The sequence below is a fragment of the Dipodomys merriami genome, unplaced genomic scaffold (genome assembly GCF_024711535.1).
Source record: "Dipodomys merriami isolate MVZ:Mamm:240054 unplaced genomic scaffold, mDipMer1.0.p SCAF_91, whole genome shotgun sequence".
NCBI lineage: Eukaryota > Metazoa > Chordata > Mammalia > Rodentia > Heteromyidae > Dipodomys > Dipodomys merriami.
Genome location: NW_027206524.1, coordinates 2,927,467 through 2,944,298, shown reverse-complemented (window position 1 = coordinate 2,944,298; position 16,832 = coordinate 2,927,467). Strand labels below are relative to the sequence as shown.

The following is a 16,832-nucleotide window of genomic DNA, read 5'->3' as shown; positions in this document are numbered from 1 at the left end:
TAGTGGAGATAAGAATCTCATGGCATTTCTTATCCAGGCTGGCTTCAAACCACAGTCCTCAGATCTTAGCCTCCTGAGTAGCCAGGATTACAGGCATGAATTATTGTCTCTTGGCTTCCAGTTGAATTTAAAAAATTTTATGATTTAGAGAAAATAATGAATTTTTAACATGTCTGGAAAAACTTCTCTGGGGGTCCATTTCTTCACTAGATCTTTATTGTTAAGTTGTGAAACTCAAAAAATGACTCAGGGCCTTTTTGAAAGTGTGCTCCATTCTGTGTATATCTCTTCTGAGTGGACCTTAGATTTTAGAAAGCATGGAATCCATCCACTTAAAGTGAGTGATTTTTAAAATTATGAAATATTAAGGAGGATAAACAATATGTTCAAAGTATTTCTAACATTGGTTACTTGTTATTTATAACATTAAAATCAGTACAATGCTTGTTTTTGAAAATGCTTAGCCCCAGTGCTTAGTATTTTGGAGTTTTGAAAGGAATGTGGTTTTCTATTCAGTTGTTGTTAGGTGTGTATATTACCACATGAATGTAGCAAAGTTATCTTCGCTGTGTGTAATTTTATTCTGAAAGCAAGAACTAGAAGAATGATGGGGTTTTGGACACAAGTTTTAAAATAAATGAAAAAGTTTAATTCCCAGTTAAACTGAAATACATTTTAAAGTCATTACTATTTTCTAGTTCATTCTAAATGACTACCAAACTATTTTATGTTCTTCTTAAATATGGATCATAAACCAGCCCTGTCTTGGCTGATACTATCTTTGGAAACAAAAGGAACTTATTTTTTCTAAAGCTGTGGATGAATTGTTTTCCGTGTACTAGCTAAAACAAATAGGTATATTTTCCCTTTTGCAGGAAATTCTTCTTTATTTATGATCTTCTAAGGAGATGTTTATCATAAGCATAAAACTGTGTTAATGCATCATGTCAGAATTGCACATCATGGGGATTATATCTCCACAATAAAGTGAGCTTTGTAGTATTTTATTACAGGCATTTTGGAGTTTTATGGTAAACCTAATTACCATCACTCTCTCCAAAGCCCTATGTCATATGTATAAGTGTTGGTAAAATATTCTTTATGAATGTAATTATTTCAAGAGTAAAGAACTCTTTTTTCCTCCCTTCTTCAGCCTACCACCCCATTCCAGCGCTGAACTTCCAGCTAAGAATGCCCTAAGTATTATGTCTGGGCTGAGGTACCAAGCGTGCTATCCTTCCTGGCTTCCTAGCCCTCCTACCACCGAAGAAGGAAAGCCTGTAGAATTGAATTCTATTCACCTGAGGGCACTAACACAAACCTTGTCATTTAAAGACCCTTGCTAATATTTGGAGGATAAGAGCTAATCATCAACTAAATACAAGACAACTTTATAATCATAAACTTCAAGAGTACTTACTATCTAGAGAAGTAATGGTCCTATGCCCTTTGATCCTGTACTGGAGAAATCAACCTGATTTCTTTTATTAGAAGATTCTTCCAGAGGCTGTGTTTTGATTGGATTTTATTTTCTTACTAGATTGTCTTAGTTGAGTCTATTTCTAGATCTTAGTGTTGTCAGAACCCCGATGTGTGTGTGGGGGGGGGTTCTCCTCTCCAGCCTCATTGCTCAAGAGCTTTAGTCTCAGGAAACTCATATCTTGGCTTCTCTCTACCATTCCAGAAAAGAGAACTCAAACTCAGAAACATGCATACTTCATTGTTACCTTGACTGTTCTTAGCTTGACCACTAGGCGGCCAACTGCTTTTGAGCCCATCCCATACAGTGGGATGATCTAGAGATGAATGAAATCATAGAGTACCTATACAATGACTTGTCATATACTAAGACGTAACATTTAAATATGGTACTCATGCATAAGAAAAGCCTTCCAGAGATCTTCAACTCATTTGTTATGCATCAGATAACCTTACATAGATTTTTATATTTCCAAAACAGTTGGCATGTGTAGGTTAAAGCTAGCTGGCTTGGTCACTTCACGTTCTGTTCTCCCGCCAGCTGTACATTGTCAACTGAGTTAATCTGTATTGTACTGCAATGTACTTGGTTTTGTCGAAGAGGCAAGTGCATGGGTTGAAAGAACAGCTAATCTTCCTGCCTGGCAGTTTTGTGTGTTTTGAAGTGGTGAAAGCTAAAGTGACCACAAATTTCCTCACTTTTAAGGTAAATTTACTAAAATATAAACTTACCAATGTTTGGTTAAAAAAACCCCGAAAAGATCTAAACATTGAATTTAGAAATTTTCCAACCTGGTGGTGTCTGTGTAGGGAGCTGTAAAGCATCCCTGAAGGTGAATAATATAAAAAAAATTACCTGATAAATTATCAGTGGGGATCCAGCAACCACTTATGGAAGTATTTGTCAAAAGACTGAGGGTGAATTATTCCAGCATTTAAAAGATATAGTAGGAAGAAGGGACCGGGTATATGGTGCCTGCTAAGCCATAAAGCAAAGAAAAAAAAGCAGTCATATTTTAAAATATTTTAATATTTTCTATATCATATTTTAATATTTTAAAATATGTAGTCATATTTTAATTATACGAAAGAGATGAATGGAAAAACTTGTCATTTCAAACGGCAACAGAAAGGTTTATACTTTCTACTGTATTCAACATGGGGAAAGGAAAGTAGGAAGGATATAGATCCTGCCTGTCCTGTCATTTCCTTCTGGGACACACGGAGACTCAATGATGGTGCCACGTGACATCTTGGTTTGTGAGTACACGGGGTACCCACCATGGACACCAACATCTCAAAGAGTAAGCAAATTACCAGAAGGGAATCTGTGTGCATCTGTGCGCATGCCTGTTGGGGGCTGAGTGACTGCTGTTCGTTTACCTAATCGTTCGTTAGTGTGATGACGATGCTTAGAGCACGTAGGCTCACACAAAGAAACCCAAGTTCTCTGTAGTATCTTTTAATCTAGGACTAGGAAAAATGGAAGACAACCACAGGCATCTCTTTCTGTAATACTTAACCTGTAACTCATTTCCAGGAGATATGTAAATGCTGATTCATTTGAGGTCAAGTGATGTTCAGTGTTATTAAACGCTTGACCTCACACTTCTGTACTTTAAAGTTTTTGTAGTATCTGTGTTAATTACTACCAGTTAAACACTTCCTTGTGGTATAAAAATATACAATACTTTGATTCTCCTATAGCATGATCGGTAATATACAATACTTTGATTCTCCTATAGCATGATTGGCAATTTTTCCCCCTATAACTTCTTTTTTTTTTTTTGTCGGTCATGGAGCTTGAACTCTGGGCCTGGGCACTGTCCCTGCACTCTTCAGTTCAAGGTGAGCGCTCTACCACTTGAGCCACAGAGCCACTTCCAGTCTTCTAGTGGTTTATTGGAGATAAGACTCTCACAGAGTTTCCTGCCTGGGCTGGCTTTGAACCGTGATCCACAGATCTCAGCCTCCTGAGTAGCTAGGATTACAGATATGAGCCAATAGCGCCCAGCTTTCCTCCTATAACTTGGAAGCAGTAAGACCCAAACTTAAAATAACGCCTCATGAAATTTATATGGAAAAGTGGGTTCCTTTGTTTAAATCATTCACACATTCATCTGAATTTTGATACATCTTCCTTGAAACTTCTTCAAAGTGGAAAATAACCCACAATTTGATCTGCAAAGGACTCTATCGACCTACACTGGGGCCAATGATTTTGCTGAATCCTGAAAGAAAAATTCCATTGAAGATGTGGCCTTCTACTTCCTTTCTTAGTACTTCTCCCCTCCTCCCCCAGCCCCTACCTGTAAGAGAACCGTGATGAGTACAGTTTCAAAGGACCAGTTCTGGTTGCCCTGGGTTCCTGAAAATAGGCATTTCCAAGTCCATTGGGCTCTCTCTCTCTCTCTTTCTCTCTCTCTCTCCCTCTCCCCCCACCTAGAGTTCACCCGCTGATGCAAGTTCTAATTAGATCTTGTTTCTTTTGAGCCATCATTTTAACCCCACTGGTGAGAGAATAGTTGTCTTCTGACAGACCCTTCTACAAGCATCTTTAGAGGACGCAAGTCCAATTTCTAGTACCACCAAAATAAATACATAAAAATGAAGACCCTGATGGCATTTGTTTTAAAGTCCACCTTACCATCTTTAAACCTAACTGTCCATACTGAATGGCTATCCTATTGTTTCTCTTAGCTGTGCTTTTTTTGAGCAAACAGCATGGCTTGGAAACGAAAAGAAATCCCCGAGAGTAAAAGAACATTGTTGGCTATTTGTCAGCATTCTCTGATTCAGCATACATGGCAGGAAAAAAAAATCACTGTTTACTTAAATGACTCACATGGCCTAATGAATCAAAACAGCAGAGCTTATGAATGCCATAGCTAATGAATACACACATGTCTTACAGTGTCCAGAGCAATTAACCGAAAGACCTGCTTAAAAAAACCAAACAGAACCAAACAAACCCTGATCTTAAGTCTCTCCGGAACCTAGTAAGACAGAAGGTTTCTAAGACTTTGGATCCAGGCACATCCTGGATGTTGATTTGAATTTGCTTTTAAAAACTAAATAATTTATGCAACATATTCCTATCAGTCCATGTCTATATTGGTTTGCATCTTCTTTAAAAAAGAGAAGAATCCTAGTGGAATAAGAATGAGAATTTAAATCTTTAATGAGCCTTCTGCCTACAGGGCTGTGGGGAGGAGTTGGGAGGAGCTAGAGATAAAAATGCCCATGAGCCTTCAGTGCCCTGCCAGTGTTCTCAAGACAGGACAGAATGACTGTGGTTTTGGCTTGCAGGGGCCAGCTTGCTCAGGAAACCGTGCCATATAGAAAACAAAGTACATAAACAAACTCTCCAGCCAGGAAGTTAAGTTCAACAATTGACTCATTAAGGAGACCCAGGGAAGGACAGGAAAAGAGGGGGAAGCCAATGGCTGATTATTATACAGCACTAGACAGACGAAGCCCTTCAGTGTCTCTCCCAAACAATCACGGTAGTGTGGATTTCACAAAGTGGCACATTTAAGAGGGTACTCTCTTGCCATCAATGGGAGTCAGACACCCCGGTTATCTTAGGTCCAAATTCAGTCCCTGGAGCTTGACTTTACCAGTAGACATAAGACAGAGAACAAGGCAACTGCATCCACAGAGAATTAATTGAGAGCGAAAGAGACCTCCAGTGAATGGAATCAATAGTCTGAGCACTGATCTACATTTCAAACCTATTTAAAATAAAATGACTTACACTAAGGTACCTCTTGTAATTGTGTCTTCCTCAGAGACTGATTTGCCATTTGACTTCATTGAAATGGTGTAATATCCATACAAAATATGTCTCCAAAGACTAAACATCAGAATGCTAGTTTAATATGCTTCTGAATGGTTGAATTATTTTTGGGTAGGACTCTATTATATGTAATTCAGTAGCTTGACTTTCTCCCTGCACATTCTTCTAGTTTGACAGGGGATGCATATTCACACAAAACAGTCTATAAAATTGCGAAAGTCCATGTCTATCTTTGCCTTTACTTGCTACTTTCCTGCCCGCCTCCCCCTCCCCCCCGCCTTCTCTACTTTCAGAATAGTTCATTTTATATCATACTTCCTACTAGATAGGACTGTGTTGCTTTGCAAACAGGCAATATTGATCTAACACAACCCTTCTGAGTACCAGTACTTATTGCTTATATACTTAAATATTTCTTAACCCATCCCCCACCCACCTCCCAACCGACACTTCAAAGCCCACTGCTGTTCCTTTTTTTTTTTTTGGAACCGATGAAAACAATCATGTTTAAATTGCTTTCATTTTTGCTGGGCAGCAGAAGTTTCATTACCTTCATTTTCAATGGCTTACCAGAGACATTTTTTCAAGACCATGTTCTTGTTAAGTCCTTTAGCAAAGATCCTGATTCCTCTTGAAATCTGTGCTTTGTGTGCATCTCTCCTAAGCAGCATCGAGACCAGAGTGGGGCTCTGGCCCCATCAGTTCAACAGTAGCCTTTATTGCTTAAGGAAAATAGGAAATTCTGCCTCCTGGGCACAGACAGGTGAATTCTCTATGTCCAGGCCCATCAGGATGGAAAGGGCAGATTTAACCAATATTTCCCTAAGAATGAATGTCTCACTTGTAACCTACAGGTAGCATGACTTCCTTCAGGAAATCACATTTCAGGAGTCTTATCTTTAAATAGTTTTTGGATGGTAATGGATCTAATTTTACAGATCTTACACCACATTCCCTTTGAAAATGGGTGAGAATGTGATTTGAGTAAGGACTGTGAAACCAGAGCCGCTTTTCCTCCCTGGTCATAACTGCTTTTGTAATTTCCAACTGAGCATCAATATAATCCCAAGACAGTATCAGAAAAAGAGGGATGCCATCATAAATGATAAGATTGAAATGGGAGAAAATAAAAAGCAGTTTTCTGGGAAGAAGCTGAGTCCTTCACACCTGGAAACGAGCAGCCAGGCATAATTTTTTTTAAAAAATGATAAAATGTTGGATTATTACTGACAAATGAAAGTGTAGATTTGGATGGCCAAAAATAAGTTGATGAACTTATAAGAGGCACAGACTACCCATGACTTAGGCCCATTGGAAGCAGCTAGTGTTCAACCAGTTTGGTTTTTATATGGCCTTTAAAGATTAATGTCAACTCTGATTATTGTCAAGTTAAAAAGTAAAGTTACCTGATTGTTGATCAAAAAATATATATATATATGAAATGGAGAAAAAAAGGCAAACAAACATACCATGTTCACACACAAACCAAAAGAATTCTCTCTCGGGGACATCAGGGAGGGTGGAATACTATAACAACACAGATCACATTGTTATACTACTCCACCCACCTTAATGAGGAGCCCTTGGGCGTTGCTACTCCATAGCCTTTAGAATCCAGATTGCCTCCCACTTTCATGGTGTCACACGGCTTTCGCTGCTCAATGTATTCGTTCATAGTGGACTCCAGCAGAAAGGCAAATTTGCCCTTGGATTTGCGGACACGAGCCACACCCTCAGCTGTAGTCCTAGTGAACACCGATGGCTCTGCTGATCGCATGTACGTCCACATCTTTTCGTACACTGCTATTTTTGATCTCTGGAGGAAATGAAAAGAAAATTAAATATGGGGAAAAGAAGGGAACAACATATTAATATTGATGGAAGCAATATAAGGGTAAATACAGCCTTTGACTATCTTCCTCTGAATTCTGGTTTTGTTATATTGGGAACTGAAGTCATAGTAGTCTTCTATAATTTGTTTTTTTTTTTTTTTAAAGAAGAGTCTTTTAAAACAAGTCATCCAAATGACAGATAAAAGTAAGAGGAAGGCTATGCCTCTGGCCATAAGAATGTTGATATTCAATTGCTTAACTACCAATTTTTAAATTATTTTAAATGTAGAAGGTCACCAAGAGACAGGTGAACATTTAAAATCACCTTCTATATCACATTCATGGCAAGTTTAAGAAGGATAAGACTTGATTTTTAACTTCGGTGAAACTCCCCTCAACTCTTTTCATATCCTTTAAATTTTTTATTTTGTTGTGGTAAGACCATTTTCTACCTTCTGAACAAAATTTTAAGTGAATGTACTTGAATGTTTAACAAATCAGGAGAGCTATTATTTTGGCTTTTTTCATGTCGCATAGATACACACACAGACACAACACAGCTCCTGCTTCTCAGTAGTTCAACATTAACAGGAGAAATATGATGTAGTTTACAAACCAAATAAACTCATAGAATGTTTTCAGGGACAATCTCCAAATAGAGCACATATTGAACTTTTAAGGAGAAATGACTGTGTTTTCCTATTTTGTGGGTTAGCTATTCTAATGTTCTGACTCTGGAGAGGAATTTATTTTTATGAATCACTTCTGTCTACCTGAGCTCTACCTACATTATTTCCCACTACTTAACTTACCAGGTCTTTTCTTAGCACTTACTTTGGCATTAGATATATAGTTATATATCAAATATATCTAAAGATATTTTTATATCTTTAGATATATCTTGTTAGTGTTCAGTTTGGCACTAGATACATGAAAATATATTTAGTAAAAAAAGAAAAGCCTGAATCCTAGTTTGTGTTTGGTAATGTAATGATGCTCATAGATTTTCATGAGAACATTTATTCAATCACAAGGTACTGAAATTTTGTATCTGGATCCAAATAATAAGTAAAGGAGAGTTCATTCTGAGTTTAGTCTATTCATAATGCCTGCTTTTACCATTCTCCCATTGTTCGCCAAACAAGAAGCTGCTCCTCACTAACCATCACATATCCTGAATATAAAATTGAAGAATACATATTTTGAGGTCAAAGCAAATTATCCAGGCAGACAAAAGAAAAACTGATAAAAGCTGGATTCGGGATTTTGACTTATAAGAAGGAAAACTAGTAATCAATAAACCTAAATAATAAACCACACAAATGCTGATTTGCATACTTAAACACTAGAGATAAAGACATCTTTTAATTAATGCACTGAAGTATTGATCCACATCAATTTGGGAAATAAACATCCTACAATGTTTTTATGTTATTATATTTTTATGTTAAACGTTTTATGTTATTAAGGCTTGAGAGAACTGTCTTATAATGCAGAGATCATGATGTTTGTATATATGTTTCGGTAATAACAAGTTACTGGTGGCTATGAAAATCCTCATGCTGGGAAATTATCTGTCCACACTTGTAACTGCTATCTGTGTGCTTTCTGTACAGAAGAAGACCTGGATTTATATCCTCAAATACCAAACCCACTAGGTTTGCCATATGGCCAGGCCTCATTCTTTCCATTTCCTACCATGAGTTCTGAAAAATATACCTGCCCCCACTAGATCACTTGACATTTGATAGGGATGTCCATATATATATATATATATATATATATATATATATATATATATATATATATATATATACTTTATTTCAAACTCAAAGAAGGGTGTCAACTAACATCCTGTAGATAGTCACTTTATAAAAGCATATTTACAACAACTTGAGAATGTCACACCAAAAGCCATAGCATTTCACATTTGTTTTACTGTGGCAACACATGGAAAATGCAGGTGATACAAACAAAAGCAAGACATTGCTCCAAAACGAAATGTACTCTTTACCTGACTTATGTAACCATAACCCCTTTGCACATCACCTTTCTACTAAAAATAAAGAAAGAAAAAATTAAAGAATAAAAGTGAGGGCTGGGAAGGTGGCTCAGTGGTAGAGTGCTTGCCTTGCATACATGAGGCCCTTGGTTCCATTCCTCAGCACCATATAAGCAAAAAGAAAAAATGCCAGAAGTGGCGCTGTGGCTCAAGTGGTAGAGCACTAGCCTTGAGCTGAAGAGCTGAGGGACAGCGCCCAGGCCCAGAGTTCAGGCCCCATGACCGGACCGCCCCCACCCCCAAATAAAAGAATAAAAGTGAATGCTTTAATTGAGATACTTTTTGGACATTTGAAAAATGTGAGCAATGTGTTAATAATTACTTGGCAATTTTTTGGCTATTACATATAGCATATTAAAAAGAATAGGACAATTAAACAAGCCAGCCAAATGACAAAAGTATTTGCAGCACTTAGGGGTTTTGGGCTATTGATATTTTTTAATAGCTCATTCCTATAATCTAATGTAAGGAAAATCAGTGCTCTACTGGGTTTAGTGTATTTGTGTAAAACTGATTCCATCTATTTAAAATCTAGACAAAAGAGGAATCTGTGGAGTCGTTACCATTAAATTCAGGAAGTCCCAGTGTAAGAGAAACTATACATATTTTCACTGGGAATTAAAAGAGGAAAGATAAAAGCAACTGCTATAGGGGACAATAATATTTAGAAACTTTGACTCTGATTGAAGGGACACGATGTACATGAGAAAGGATCAGACACTGAGATGGAAAGGACTGGAAATACTCTCTGTGCTTTTCTGCAACTAAAAGGGCGTGTTAATTAATGTGGGCGGGCATGCAAATATTTATACATTTGATGAGACAAGCTGACAAGGAAGACGTGTCTGCTGACCTAGAAAGCCCATAAACACAACAGTAATGGACATTTTCAGTCACCAAACCCTTCAGCTGTAATATGGACCTAATTACCAGACATGGAAAGTAAACAGGCCCAAAGCAATCAGCAAAAGTAACAAAAGTCATTCTTTTTTGAAATTAGAAAATTAATCTCAGATGGATTTGTTTCATGTTTACTGTAAAACTTAATTCATGGGAAAGTATCTGATTTCAAGCATTGTTTTTATGCTAGTTTTAACACTAATGTTAGGTTTTTTTTTTTTAAATTTTTATAAAATGTACCATCCTTAGCCTGTCACTGGTAGCTGATGCCTGTAATCTTAGCGACTTAGGAGGGTGGGATCTGAGGGGCCAGATTTGAATCCAGAAGGGGCAGAAAAGTCTATGACCATGTTATCCCCAACTAATCATCCAAAAGCCTGAAATGGAGATGTGGTTCAAGTGTAGAGTGCTCATCTTGAGCAAAAACACTCAGGGATAGTGCCCAGGCCATGAATTCAAGCCCCAGTACTGGGACACACAGACACAGACACAGACACACAGACACACAGACACACAGACACAGACACACACACACACACACACACACACACACAAGATTCTTTCAATTGCGTGAAACTTTCTGGTGCTCTCAGCTGAATTCCCTCCTCCTACTTCTTGCAGGGTATGCAGGGAGAAGGATGTGACAGCATCTCAACAGGAAGCTTTATCACATAAACTGTGACACAGCAGTCCTCATTTATGCATTCACGATTGCCCCATGAGTGAACTCTGCACAAGACACAATCTAGGGTGACACGAAAATCTAGTCATGTATGGGATGTAGACACACCTAAACAGCAGGGCTGTCATTTGGAGGCAGGGAGGATGTTTTTGTTTTTTTTTTAAAGCTTCTGTTTCTGCTCCACAAGGTGCACAGAACACGAAACACATCTGGGGTTATCATGGGCACAACCAAGGCAACAGCTGAATGCGGTGTCATTCCCAACCCCACCCCCCAGCCTCATTCTTCCTGTAGTTGATCATAACTATGACTTTTTATTATGATTACTACGTGTTGGTTGCTTTCCATGGCAGCTTAATGGAGTCGATAGATAAGCTGCGTTCCTATGGGAAAATATTTCATGTCCTGTTTCCTTGGTTCTTCAAAGAAATGGCTTCTTTAAAGCAGGTCATGCTTGATGGGAAAGGAAGGCAGGCAGATAGGGTAAGGAATGAGTGTGTGTGTGTGTGTGTGTGTGTGTGTGTGTGTGTGTGTGTGTGTGTGTGTGTGTGTGTTTTGGAAAACCCAAATTTACATATTCCTCAAAGCATGCTGCTAGGGGACATTATTTTCTTATCCCATTAGGGTTCAGAGTGTGCTGCAACAAATACCTTGACTTGTATAATCCCCTGCTTTTGAAACTGAAGTTGGATAGGAAAGAGGGAGATGAGCTTCGATGTGAGACTTCAACCCCAGAAGCAGCTTTCTTCATTGCTGCATCTCTTATCAATTTATTCTCTTATCTGCCACACCATTGAAAGAAAAAAAGAATTTGAAGTTTCTTGTGCGTGTTTTTTTTAAACTTTGTCCAGACTGAAAATAAACATTTTTTTTTTTAGTGTGCCGGCTGCTAAAGAGCTTCACGGTGAGTTATTTTATAGAATGTGCCAGGGCATGTCTTATTCTTTTTGGTCACTCGAGGCAGAATGATGAGCCTGTAATGTGTTCTTTACTTAAAAGACAATCGTCACTTTTCAGGAAAATGCAAGTGCTAGCAAACCCTTGCAATCTGTTCTGATGGGCATATAAAATGGTCTGAAGGCAGAATTGGTGAATGGTACCTTCTTCTGGGTGGGAAGCAGTTTTCAACCTGGCAGACATCAGGAAGGGACTCAAATTATTCTAAAAGGTATTAGAATCATGTTTACTGGGCCTTGGAAACAGAGATAGAGACTCTCTAAACTAAAAAAGTGGCTTGGATGGTGAACTTTATACCATGTAGTTAAGCAAATCACCTGTCATGACAATTATGTAGACTCTTAGGAAAAACCTACACAGACTTTTCAATTAACTTGTAAGTTTTCAGCTATATCCACTGCTAATGATCTTGTTGGCAACAATATTTAAAATAAATGTTCAAGGGGTTTGGCTGAGTTTTTGAGTGATTTGTGTAATGATGTACTTTTATGTAACTATCTCTTATGATATTATAATCAATATTTTTTTTTACAAAAGATGTTGTCATGATAGTCAAGTATATGAAACATGTTATACTTAGCACATTGGTTGGTTGAACTTTTTAAGTGGTGTTAGAAAAGTGTAAATACATATTTTAAAGTAAAAATCTAATCTCTCAAATATCATAAATAGTATGTAAAAATGAATAGGCCATCCTTACTCTTACACAAATGCTTAGAAAATAATGAAATGTGTCCTGTCTCGTAACCTATGAAATAGTCTAGTCTTTAAACAATTGGTACTAAATACAAATTGTATTATTGCTACTTAAATACTTGTAAAAATTTTGTTCTGACGAACAAAATAAACTGGTTTTTTTTTGGGGGGGGTCCAGTCGTGGGGCCTGAACTCTGGGCCTGGGCACTGTCCCTCAGCTCTTCAGCTCAAGGCTAGCAAGCTACCACTTGAGCCATAGCACCACTTCTGGCTTTTGTTTTTCTGCTTATGTGGTGCTGAGGAATCGAACCCAGGGCCTCATGCATGAAGGCAAGCACTCTACCACTGAGCCACCTTCCCAGCACCCAAAATGAACTGTTTTGTGTGCTCAAATATTGTCAACTGTGTATCTGTAGATTTATTTGAACCAGGATAGAACTTTCAGTGAACAAAATAATTCAACCACATAATGCAACAAATGACTAAGGAAATTAATAAAATCTATGTTATACTGATGGAAAGCTAAAGGAATCAACCACATGGGCCAACAGATTTATAAAAAAAATTACCTACAAAGCAAAAATGTCAGCACAAATTATTCAAAAGAAGCACAACAAATGAATAAGTTCTTGCCAGTATTGTGAGAAATCAAATACTCTTTTTCAAATCATTGTTAGAGTATAGATTACAGAAAAATGTATAAAAGTAGTATGATTTGCTGCTAAGTTTTGTGTTTCAAATGCAGCCAGTTAAATGTATTCTTTAAATATAATATTGCTTTAATTTTTTTCCACCTTTGGTCTAAAAATATAAATAAACCCAACCCTGTCCAAGCCAAGATTGTCATACTATTATTAACAGAGAGATGGTTTGATAAATTATGTTATAAAGTTGTTTTAGTTATCTTTTCACTGTTTAATAAGTTACTAACGTTACTTTAGTAATCTTTTCCCTGTTATTACTCCTTAGAGAGCTTTCTTATTGTAACCTAAATAAATCATTAGCTTTGGCAAAATAAAAATGGATTATAAAATCCAAGAGGCCATATTAGCATTCAACATAGCTGTTACCCCAGGGTGCTTAGAATCTCTCTAATAGCTGCAGCCAAAAAGTGATTACTGTACAAATTTCCTGGATTTCTAAATGATGAGCGGTTCATAGGTGCTTTCTCCCTTAACTTACTCTGAAGAATTCTTTTGTGGATCCTGAATCCAGTGTTCCATAAGCAATTTCTGTTTGTTTTGCCAAGTCTTCTGCACTTTCTATGGGGGAGACCATTCGCTCAACCGTCAGGAAAGCAGCCAGGTTAGCAGTATATGAGGATATTATGATGAGGGTAAAGAACCACCACACACCGCCAACAATTCGACCTGAAAGGGATCTAAACACGGATAAGGTAATGCACATTTTCCTTTGTCTCACCAACAGAAAGAAGAAATACCAACAGTTCACTCTGTGGATTAAAAACAATTGCAAAGACTGTTTTACTTTTCAATGGACTACTCAAGGATGAGTTCGTATTTCTATAATCTGCTAAACATTTATGCTATACTTAAAATGTAGGTGCCAGCAAGAATATGGAAAAATTTCGTTGGCAGAGATAGGGACTTGAAGGCTTATCTTTCAGATAGAAAATGCCTTCCTTAAATTCCTTCATACCTTCCCATGCATGTTGCTGCATCTAGGAAAGCAGGGTACAGTCTGGTGTGGATGGGCTAAAGAATGTCACGGTGTAATTGGCAGTGTTCCCTCTTCACTTAGTAGTACATAACACAGCATTGCCTCTGGGCTATAAAATGTTCAAGTTGGCAGTTGCCTTTGTAGGCTGAGAAATAGACCAACTTTGACAACCATTAGAGTTCTGCCTAGGAGAGGCTGGACCGGATGAAGGGCTAGCGTTGGTCACAGTGATGAGAGGCAAGGATTTTTTTTTCAATGAGCATTTAATTTCTGAGTTGAGTGGCGGACAAACCATGTCCTATGGTACCTGAATACACTGGAATGAAACTTTTCCTGCTTCTACCTTTCTCTGATTGTGAGGGATGTGTGAGTGTGCGCACAGAGGAAAAGGTAAAATTGAAAATTGATAAATTCATAAATAAAACTGTATTATAACATTTAATAATTCAATATTTATAGAATATTTTGTAATTTGTAAAATATAAAATGTAATAATATTTGTAATAATTATTTTTCATAATAAAGCTACATTTCTTGGGCAAATTGTTTTTTTAAACTTTTTTTAAACTATGGAGATTCATTTCACACTTTTGTATTTCTAGCTTTATACTGCTCCATTACTATTTGTTATTATAAAAGTGACATCTCTTGGTTTTAATTTAATATTTAATCTTTGTGTGTGTGTGTGTGTGTGTGTGTGTGTGTGTGTGTGTGTGTGTGTGTGTTGGTTGTGGGATTTGAACTCAGGGCCTGGATGCTGTTGCTAAGCTTTTTTGCTCCAAGAATAGTGCTCTCCCACTTGAGCCATAGAGAAGCTAAGGAACAAAGCCCAGGCCCTGAGTTCAAGCCCCATGACTGACAAAACCCCAACAAAAAGTAACAAATAAATAAATTAATTTAAAAAACCAAGAAATTGGCTATGACTATAATTATGGTAATTTGAACATTGCAATTGTTTTCTTTTTTCTTCTGTGAATCAAATACTGGTTACTTGCAGGAAAAGAAAACTTCAGAGATTTAAAATAGTTAAATTCAGTTCAACATTTAGAAAATTCGGGCAGGAGCTGTTTATTGAAACTAACCTGGGTGAAATGTCACATCCTTGTTGCATAAAAGCACCCAGGGAAAACCACAGGCTATTGAAAATGCCGAACTCATTGGGAGGCTGGTCGCTAGGTCCCTCCTTCCCGTCCTCTGGCTCTTCCGTGTGCCACTCATAAGGGCTGAACCTACTAACTAGGAACAAGACCACGCTGACACCAATGTAGGCAAAGACTATGCACATCCAGATCTCATAGGCCAGAGGATCCAAGAAGGAAAACACTCCTGGTTTCGATTTCTGGGGCTTTTTGATCATGATAGAGATGCCCAAACTCATGAAGGGCTTAGAGAAGTCAATGACCTCTTCCCGTACCAAAGTGATCGTCAGAGGAGCAATCGCAATCTCTGCTTTCTATAAGAGAAAAGACACATGCAAGCACATCATTAATAAATTCCATGGAGCGTCTAGCATTAGAGTGATCCATGCAAAGTCAACTGATTATGCATTCACTTTAGTTTTTCTTTCTAGGATTCTTTGAATGAAAATGTAGTTTCCGTAAGATATTAGCTAAATTACAGCAACCCTCCCTCCCTCCCTCCTTCCTTCCTTCCCTTCCCTTACTTCCTTCCTTCTTTCCTTCCTTCCTTCCTTCCTTCCTTCCTTCCTTCCTTCCTTCCTTCCTTCCCTCTCTTCCTTCCTCCCTCCCTTCCTCTTCTCTCTTCTTTCCCTTCCTCCCTTCCTCTTCTCTCTTCTTTCCCTTCCTCCCTCCCTCCCTTCTTTTTCCTCTCTTCTCTCTTATTTAGTTAGTTTTTGAAACAAAGTCTTATAGCCAAAGCTGAACTCAAATTTGGGCCTCACCCTTTGGATGCTAGCACCTGGCCATGCCTGGGTGTGCACAACATTTGTATTGGTGCTAGCAGTTTGATAAGAGGATGAGCAATAGGAAAGAGTGGATAAGTAAAATAACTTGAACTCAAATGACTCTGTTTAAGGATCTGGAAGAGTGCAGAGGAAGAGACTTAATAGTCTTTCCATATGGCTGAATTTCTGAATTTCTTGGCCAGGCCTGCTGCCAGGCTACAGCCCTTTCTGTTTCATTTGGAAGGTTGCCACAGATTCATTACTTGGCCACCCTCAATGTTATGAATTGCAAATTTCAAACAGTCCTTTCTTCTTTCTTCCTTTCCAGCTATTAGAAAAACCAATCATAAAGGCTGTGTTTGTATGATAAAAGACAAGCCTTTGTTTGACAACATTTTTCAACTCAGTCCCCCACAAAAATCTGGAAATGGGCTTTTCCTCCCCTTGCACATCCTTTCATTTTTCTACTCCCATTAATAAAAAGATTCTGGGACACAGTCACTTCAGAAGATATTACGATTATAACTCGGTCGCCTCCTTTTCAGAGTTCTTGATGGTCAGCAATTCTCTCTCCAGTGTCTATGAGCATAAAATGAGACTATCTCTTGTCTGTTTATTTCAAAGCGGTTCCTGTGATTATCTATTAAAATCCTTAATAGGCTTTTAGTGAGTGTGTATTGAGGGATTTCATATCTGATGCTGATGACAATATTTTAAATGGTTCATTTAATGCTCTTAACAATCTTATTTTTCTCCATCTTGTGGATGGAGGCTTTGAGTGAGGAGTTTTACATACCACAGCTGCTCTGGGGTCTGAGCCTGTTTAATCCTAGCAACTCAAA

The 16,832-nt window shown here is 37.8% G+C and overlaps 1 protein-coding gene across 4 annotated transcripts in view; it reads right to left on the bottom strand.

Moving 5' to 3' along the window:
• The window catches only part of LOC138821363 (glutamate receptor 4), a 282,782-nt gene that overhangs the window by 29,072 nt on the left and 236,878 nt on the right, over positions 1-16,832 (bottom strand). For all 4 annotated transcript variants that reach the window (XM_070013534.1, XM_070013533.1, XM_070013535.1 and 1 more), the window contains 3 exons: positions 15,170-15,540; positions 13,590-13,788; positions 6,847-7,094 (listed from right to left, as the gene is read on the bottom strand). In XM_070013534.1, the coding sequence (XP_069869635.1) occupies positions 6,847-7,094; positions 13,590-13,788; positions 15,170-15,540 (818 nt within the window). The remainder of the gene's footprint in view (positions 1-6,846; positions 7,095-13,589; positions 13,789-15,169; positions 15,541-16,832) is intronic.